This window comes from Glossina fuscipes, unplaced genomic scaffold, assembly GCF_014805625.2.
Source record: "Glossina fuscipes isolate IAEA_lab_2018 unplaced genomic scaffold, Yale_Gfus_2 59, whole genome shotgun sequence".
Taxonomy (NCBI): domain Eukaryota; kingdom Metazoa; phylum Arthropoda; class Insecta; order Diptera; family Glossinidae; genus Glossina; species Glossina fuscipes.
Window position 1 is genome coordinate 662,592 of NW_023998431.1, and position 8,720 is coordinate 671,311.

Sequence of the window (8,720 nt, forward strand, 5' to 3'; positions counted from 1 at the left end):
AAAAAAAAAAAAAAAAAAAAAAAAAAAAAAAAAAAAAAAAAATACTTGACTAGCATTGTTTAATCAATTCAAGGGAAGGAGAGCTAAAGCTAATTTCTGTTCGTATGCCACCCACCAAATCCTCTTCATCGCTGTCGTCGGTATCGTCGTCATGTTGTTGACCACCATCTTGTGTTTTCTTATCCACATACTTTTTGACCCGTTTCAGATACTTTATAGTTTTAATGGCCGGTGATTCGGGCTAATAATGTTCACATACAAACGAAATTTATAAAATTTTAATGCAAACGCCAAACTTATATCTATATAATAATATTTAAAAAAAAAAAAAAAAAAAAAATTTCAAAAAAAAACTTTTTTACAAAAAATTCTTTTATATACATGAGAGTCGAAATTCTTAGCTTCTAATGTTTCTGATGCGTAATCTCCGATAATGGGATGTCGTGATGAATGAAATTGAGATTGAGATTGGAAAGCATAACTTCATTTATAACTTCAACTAACCTTTTTGTATAGTTTTATCCAAGTGGAGTCACCCTTTGAATCAGTGTATTGAAGACCAAAAAACCAGACCTCACGCAGACCAATCGTTTTAACAACTTGATCAAAAAGCTGCTTGCCGGTGGTAGTTTGCTGAATCGCAAACTCCAATTCGGCATCCATAGTGGTAACGCGAACATTTAGCTGTCAAAATAAAATAACAAAAAATAACAAAATTTGATATAAACGAATAGTAAAGCACATATGTACAAGGTGCCATTGTTACTTATATTCACATAAACAAATGCATTCTCATAAATACCTTTAAATTAAATTTAATTTTACTTCAGCACGGAAATAAATAAATAAATTAATTAATACCAGTGTAGCAGTCATTTGAATGTCAAACACCTATATCTACTAACTAAGCGATTTTCTCGAACTTGTTCCGGTCAATTCGAATGGTCTTCCTCCTAAGTCAATAATGTTCAAAATTAATTCATTCCAAATCGAATGACCCATAATATTAGCAAACTTTTGTAAGGCATAGTAATAAAGTTGCGGAAAATTAACTTTACTAAATTTGGACCTGATCGTTCTACGTATCAATAATCTAATCTGTTAGTAAGTTTCGCTTTTTTAATATAAGGTTAGTAGTAGTCTTGAGTAGTAGTAGTAGTAGTAATAGTAGTAGTAGTAGTAGTAATAGTAGTAGTAGTAGTAGTAGTAGTAGTAGTAGTAGTAGTAGTAATAATACTAGTAGTCTTTGAAAGAAAAGTTAAGAACCGGCCCTGCATTCACATCTAAAACATTACTAGCTTCGGTTGGCTTAAAGCGGCTACGTGTAATAGTCCAATAGATTCGGTTCACCTAAATCGAAATGCCGTAAATGAAAAATTAGTGCATCGCATCATCGACTGCTTAACAAAGTTAGAAATTTCAAATTATATTGAAACCCAACTAATACTAAGAGAATAGTGAGTCTTTCCCGCATCTTTTTCTTTGTGAAGATATGAAATCTTGAAATCTATCTAATCGCTAAAGTATTCCAATTAAGTTGTACTTTCTATCGATTCACATTACAAGTATTTCTTCCCCGTCCGTTTCTCCACTTCTTTGAATTGTTGTTTACTATTTTTTGTCCATGAAAGGCAATACACGTTACGTTAATTAATACCGAGATCCGTCATAATTTTATTAAGGATTGTTCGACTGCAATCAGTGTTCCTGCAGTTCGCTCTAGACCTGTTAAGACATTTGCTGATGTTTTGCCAGCAAAATTTGTCTACGCGAGGGCCTTCAGTAGCTTCTTTTGAAATTGATACAATTACGCTTATCTCAAAGAGTCGATCGAGAGAAATCGAATACCATCGTACTTGAAAAGCATAAAGTCATTTTTATATACATCTGCGAAAGATGAGGGGAGGAAGCTTCAGAGATCCCACATACGATATACATTCTTGATCAGCATCAAACTCTAAATCGATTTAAGCATGTCCGTATGTTTGTTTGTGTAATATCTGTTGGAAATATTCTTCAGGCCGTAGAAATAAAGGTATCGACTGTTTAAATTTGGCAGAGATATTGGAAATTCTTGGATGCTGGTTGGTATTAAAAATGGGTCCAATCCGCTGAATGAATGCGTCCACAATATCACCTAAACTGAGGACACCATTCTGTTTTTCAGAAGGATTAAGAAAAAAATTGTTTTTTTGTTCGTTACACATGAACTACGGTAGATAAATATACAAAAATTCAAATGTGCATTCTGTGGGCGGTGAGAAGGTAATTTTACGGAATGCACCCAAGCATGTTCGTCCGTTCATCTGTTAGTCTGCCCAACTGTGCGGTGTCGTCCTCTCTTTCGCAAAACCTAAGATATTTCTTACAAATTCGCAAAAGAATATTAAAAAAATGGATTAAACCGGTCAAAGAACGGGCCCAAAAAAGCCCACATGCCTATAAAACGGAAATTGTGAACACCTCTGTTTTCCGTGTTTTTGACTTGCTACGCATAAACTACAGTGCGCGCACAAGACTATACAACACATGCAAGTTCCTCTTTTATTCCGAAAATAGAAAAAAATCAACCGTGTCCGCCCCATGTTACATAATACGAAAATGTATAATATGCATCCCCATTTTTTATGCCTCATATAGAAGATTCGGTCACGACCCGGTCATGTAATTTTCCTGCTTATTTCCTGTTAATTTTAGTCTTTCGAAAATTGTTTACGTCACTTTAGACATTTTCCAAAATAGTTATCCCAGTTTTGGTTAACATAGACATACATTGCCCGTCTTTCGTTTGTCTTACAGACTTGTTTCACTTATTCTAATATGTGCTGATTACATTAACTTGATTTCACTTTCGTTTCACGTTCGAGTTGCAAAGTTTAATTCAATCTTAATCTCGATAATAAATTATTAGGTGTACAAATAAATTCTACAGATTTAAATTTGTTGGGTGTGTTGGTGCGTGCATTCGCTGCGTGCTTGACATAATCACTTTTTTTTTGAAGTTTTGTGTATTGCGTAGCTTAGATGTGGCTACAGTGTAAGTCATTTGCGGCATCGGAAAAAAAAGTCGGCTCAAGCTACGAAAATGATAACGTTGACTTGGAAAGAAATTGCTGTGAGCTATGAAACTATTTAGAAAATAGTTTTCAAAATTGAGTTGAAAAAAATTGTAGTCTTGACGACAATGAACGCTCGTGCACGTGCGTCCGTTCGTCTCCAGCTGAGACATGCCAGGCGATTATTCTCTAAACGTGTCTTCTTTTTTTTGGTCAATGCAATCGTCTTTATCAATTCGTCAATATCTCAGAAAAATTGTCGACAACCTCTTCGACGAAGTATCTAATACGAGAGCTTGTGCAGGTTACCCGATAAGAGATACAGCAATAGACAATGGTAGATAGAGTTGAATTTTATCAAAAAATTTACAAAATTTATGTACACACTTAACTGCAGTGACTGCGACTGCACGGTATGCAGTCACCAAATCTAAATGAATTCAAAAAGTGTCAATCTAGTAAACCATAATCCTTCCTACCTTCAACCAATTGTACTAATGATTAAAGGGCGAGTTGGGAAGTGTCTCTTCGTATTCTGACCTTGGGCTTGGTCTTTGTCCTTATAATAAGCTTGCGTTCTGTAAGATCTATATTCGGCTAATGATACCCCATCTGTGTTAGCTTAGAGGATAGAAAATCTTTTGTTCATTAAAAGTTCGCCAATAAACTAACAAGAGTAAGAAGAAAGGCAAGGAACTTTTAGATCATCTATTTTACTGATATATTGACCCTCAACTAGGAAGAATTTCACACCGAATAATAGACGACAAACAATAGAAGCTCTTGATATTATTTTTTTAAGGGGGAAGGAAAAGAGTGCTTATCGTTTATGTTTTAGTTCTTCTTTCCCAATTATCTTCCCAAGCATCTTTTTTGATTGAAAGAAAGTAAAATCCGTAAATCATTTGGTTTAGATACTTTTGTCGGAAGCTCATATTAATAAATAACATAAGACGAAATGTGGAAACTTTTGGAAATCATAATCAGGAAAATTCTCACTGGAGGATGATGACGATGGCTGTTGTTATTACCCAAAAGTATGCTAGAGATTGTAAATTGATTGAAGATGCTCGTGCGCTCGTATCATATCATATCATATATATTTGAAAAATTAGGTAAAATGCTATGGTTGAGTCGTGTATTCATTCCCTTGGTTGAGTTCCGTTCATCGGGTATACATATGCGTCGCTCCCACGGGCGGCGCGCTAGAGAATTATGCTTTACGCATGAGAAGTTGATGCCTGGCATCGAAAGAGTGAGACTTTGCCATGAAAAGAGTGTGTAACAACAATAAATGTGTAACAATAAATTTGATGATTGAAGATTTAAATATTTTTTCATTGCAGATGAGAAACGTTACATTTAGGTAGCTAGCGAATAGTTGGAAGGTTATTAAGTGGTTAAGTTGCACAGTTCATATCTGAAAGTGCGCTTGATATAAGGTTAACAACGACGAGTCATTCATTGTCTTTGCAATAAATATGCAAAGAGTTCCCCGTTATTCCGCTGACTTCGTTTAGCTAACTTAGTTCACATTCGCACTTTGTTAACTGATTGCAATAAGCAAAAGTCCGTGTCATATGTATGTAATTTGACACACGCATACCAATAGCCCTCCTGATTACAACAATAGCTTTTTCAATATTGCAATTAATTGAAAATATGATGTAATTATAATAAAAAATGGTTAATATCGGAATAAATCCAATTAACATATAGGTTTTTTTTTTTTTTTCGAGATTAAAGAGAAACAAAAAATACGATACAATGCAGCAGGCACTGGCAGGCACTTGCCCGTATATTGTTACGTGCATGTTGTTGCCACACAAATAAACTGATAGTTAAAAGCCACTTGCATAAGAGCAATTTATTGGCCACTGTATTAAAACCCAATTAAAACTATATATATATATGTAGTTTAAGCGCATTGATGTGAATGTGTTATGCGATCCAAGTTTATGTTGTATTTTACATATCACGAAGAAAGTTGCCAAGATTATATGGGCACACATGAGGCGACAATATTGCAAGATCAATGTATTCTTGAGCAGATACGATTGTCATTAGTCATTTCAGCCGTGTGCCAAGCCATCGCGAAAATTGTTGGAAATTTCTTCTTAATAATAACGGCTAGAGCTTGCTTACAACAAATCACGTTTACGGCGACCATAATTTTCAAATTTTGAATTAATGGTTCTCGTTACCGGGCAACCTTTAACGACTTGATGACCTTATAATGACTTGATGATACTCGATAGGCGTATGAATATTGCTCGATATCGAATGTTAAATTTTCATATTTGTGCCATCGCAAATAACGATTGTATCCTTTTTGCGTTTCGTCACCTGAGCGTGCTGGCTTGATAACAAGAACCGTAAGCAATAGCAAATAATTGCTATTCGGCTGCGTCTGCGTAAAGCTGTGCAAATATGTAATAAGTTTGGTACTAATATTAACAAAGGTTAACTCTGACTTATTCGTAATAAAAATTTCTCTTAATCGACAAACACACGCGTTCTAATAAATGAACAAAAAAGTTTACCACTTTTATTCGCCTGAAGCGTTGAATGTTTCAAAGGTAGCGTTTTGCAAACTTTGCGCTGCTAACTCTGTACCGGGAAAGACATTTCCCTTTGAAATAAATAAAAAAATTAAATTTGTCTCCTCCTCGCTCGTATTCGACTGAACGTGATGTGACCAGAAACTTTTTAATAAAATTGATTAATAATAGAAATATCTGGTTACAAATCTAGGCATTCATCTCTCAAATCTAAAAGATCTTTGTACATTCGCTTCTAACGATTGCACTACGCCAAAGACTAAATGAAATATTTTTAGAGTTTCTCGATAAGAAATCGAAATGATATTTACTGTCGATTTAGACTTGTTCGTGCTTCGCATCGAGCTGAGAAGCTTAGCACGAAAGCGTTACTCAATTCTGACTGTGTACCGCATAAAGGAGAAATCTTAAAATTTAGAAGAGATATTTAGTTATCAAATTTGGACAACTATGCAAGTAAGAAAGAAAATAAATGTGGAAATCTGAGCTGTAAATGCTTCCATTTAGCGGTGAGTAACTGAGATGCACTTGAACCCAGTCAACGTGCGAACTGTGTATACAAAGTGTCTCAAAATTTACACAAGATTTGAATTTACCGCCATTTGCGTGGTAAACTTCTCTCTCCTTTCCTTTTGTCGCATTTTAGTGACTAACCAGTCAAGGGATGTTCTCTACTGTGCACACGTTGTGGTATGCGGTACGATACGGCGACGGTTAAGGAGACTTCTATGTAGAAGAACAAAGAAAGAGAGGGTGGTATTTATCTACGTTCGATTTGAAAAATGAAAGCATCAGGCACGAAAGGTGAGATGTGTGTCTACCGATCATCAAAGCGTTTAGTTAATACACTAGTACTTTAGTAACTATTCCAGTCGTAATCAACACATAGTAGAGATTAAAGAATAAACTGCATCGTGTTTTCATTTAATACGGTTAAGAAGAGTTGATTCAATTTAGTTCAATATAGAATGGTTGGGAAACTATTGCCTTTAAATTTGAACTATTGCCTTATGAACGCCTATAAGTGTTGATGCATACGATTTCTGTTTGCAAATACAGCTAAGAAAAGATTAACAAGAGACTTGCTGCTAACCAATGTTATTGCCAATGTTTATTTATTTAATGGACATGAAACGAAAGCATAATTAATTTTTAGATAAATCTTTCCGACGTCCGATATCTACCCTGTAAGAGGTGAGGCGGTTGTTCTCCGTGCTTGATTTCGGCTGTTGTTGCGACCGGCAAGATCACAAAAACTTCGATTAAAAATTTCGATTTGGACACAATTTAATATATAGATCAATAATTCCCGGGACTAACGTAGGAAGAACAAATATATATATATATATACATATTTTCTCTTTTTTTTTTTTTTAATTCATCTTTATTCATGAACATAGTCTCCTTCAATCTCCTTCAATGCTTCTCTAACATATTGACGACTTTTTCATGAAACAATATATCGGGATCCTCACATAAAGCTTGACTTTCGGCAATGAGTCCACCACATGATCGAAAGCTTATTCCATGGAGCACTCGTTCGAAGTTTGCCAGTCGATCATAGTCGGTTGGTGCCAGATTCGGAAGAATAGGGATGCTATCCCACTAACACCTCGAACTGTAATTCAAGCAATTTTGCCCACGTTTCGCGTCGCTAACACGTTGATGTTTTTGTTCCTGTTTGTAAGTAAAGCTCCGTTTTGAGAAAGAATAATTGCTCGAATGAATTGCTTTTGGATGCTTTTAGCGGTCTTATCAATTTCTTGTAACTTCACTTTTCAATAGTCATGTAATGTAGCCATCCCTTTTGGCCATCCACAGCGTGCATGTGCGACTTTCGCCCAAAATCAATAAACTACCGATGAATTAATTAATTTTATCGGTGGAGAAAAGTTACCATAGCAGCGATATTCTTAGACGTATTACCCAGAAATCGGATTTGTTTTGAAAATAACAAAGGCAGCGTCACTACTAAATCTATTCGAACTCCTGCATAAACGATATAAATGTGATATGGGGTTCTGAAAGGCGTGGTTCGAGGATGCGCGAATTTTTTTGATGGACACGACATCCGCCAGACATGTGCCAGCCCCGGCAATAATTAATCGATTTGTTATGTTCGCAGATAGGTGAAAAAATGAAAATGGATCTGTTCGATAACACTCACTCAGCAATAGGTCAACAAATAAAGAAAAAAAAAAGTAAATAAATAAAGATACTCGTGAATAGCGCATATATTTATCAGGGCCACACCTACACGCCCATTTCAAAAAATAGTTTTTAATTGGCGAATTAGAGGTATTCGAGGTGGAGGATGAGCCGAAATTCGCCTCAAGGTAAAGACAACTTGTTGTTGTTGTTGCACAAATGTTTGTGTTTGTTTCTATATGTTTATTTTCTCGCAAGCAAACCAAAATGCAACAAACCGTTTTCTGTTTTAAACTGCCGCCGCTAGTGTAACGTTTAAGGCGTATATGGTTGTCGGAGGAGACAACCATTTTGCCAAACGATCTATGCAGTAATTTATTAATTGTCACGGAGTTGCTCTATTTCCAAAAGAGTTAGTTAGTTAGTTAGTTAGTTCGGAATTATTTTCAACTTTCCTGCGCAGATGACACAGAGCTTTTAACAATTAGCTGCAATTTTCTTTTCTTTGAAGATTATTTTTCTTCTTTTTTTTTTTTTGTTTTTCGTAGAACAATTTTACTTGATGGTTGAAAAATGACTGAACTAATTTTCGTCTGTTTTTTCCAAGTAATACTTGTGGTGAATGTACTGACGTTGTTTATAATTCCATTGCATTTCCCTTTTCCTTCACTTCCCCGACACACATTTCCGCAATGACATTGTAACAAACATTAGTAGATACCTCTAACCCCAGCCCCATTGTCACTATTAAACACTTTTTGCACAGGGGTTGATTTACCGGCAAGCATTAGAGAACAGCATTTTTTGCAGAACGAAAGAAGAAAAAAAAAATGTATTTAATTACAAAAATAAAAAAAAAAAAAAAAAAGCAAACAAAAAAAATAGTGTGACGTTTAAGCTTTAAAGCACCTCTTCGAGTATTCTGCGTTGTACAAGCGGATATAGTCAGATAGCA

The 8,720-nt window shown here is 35.2% G+C and overlaps 1 protein-coding gene across 2 annotated transcripts in view; it reads right to left on the bottom strand.

Moving 5' to 3' along the window:
* LOC119637379 (moesin/ezrin/radixin homolog 1) overlaps positions 1–8,260 on the bottom strand; it is an 11,670-nt gene extending 3,410 nt beyond the window's left edge. Inside the window, exons 1-3 of one of the 2 annotated variants that reach the window (XM_038033371.1) lie at positions 8,044–8,260; positions 505–684; positions 116–241 (exon numbers count right to left, since the gene is read on the bottom strand). In XM_038033371.1, the coding sequence (XP_037889299.1) occupies positions 116–241; positions 505–684; positions 8,044–8,115 (378 nt within the window). In that variant the 5' untranslated portion in view covers positions 8,116–8,260. The remainder of the gene's footprint in view (positions 1–115; positions 242–504; positions 685–8,043) is intronic. The other variant, XM_038033372.1, reaches the window with a different exon arrangement.
* Between the last annotated feature and the right edge of the window lie 460 nt (positions 8,261–8,720).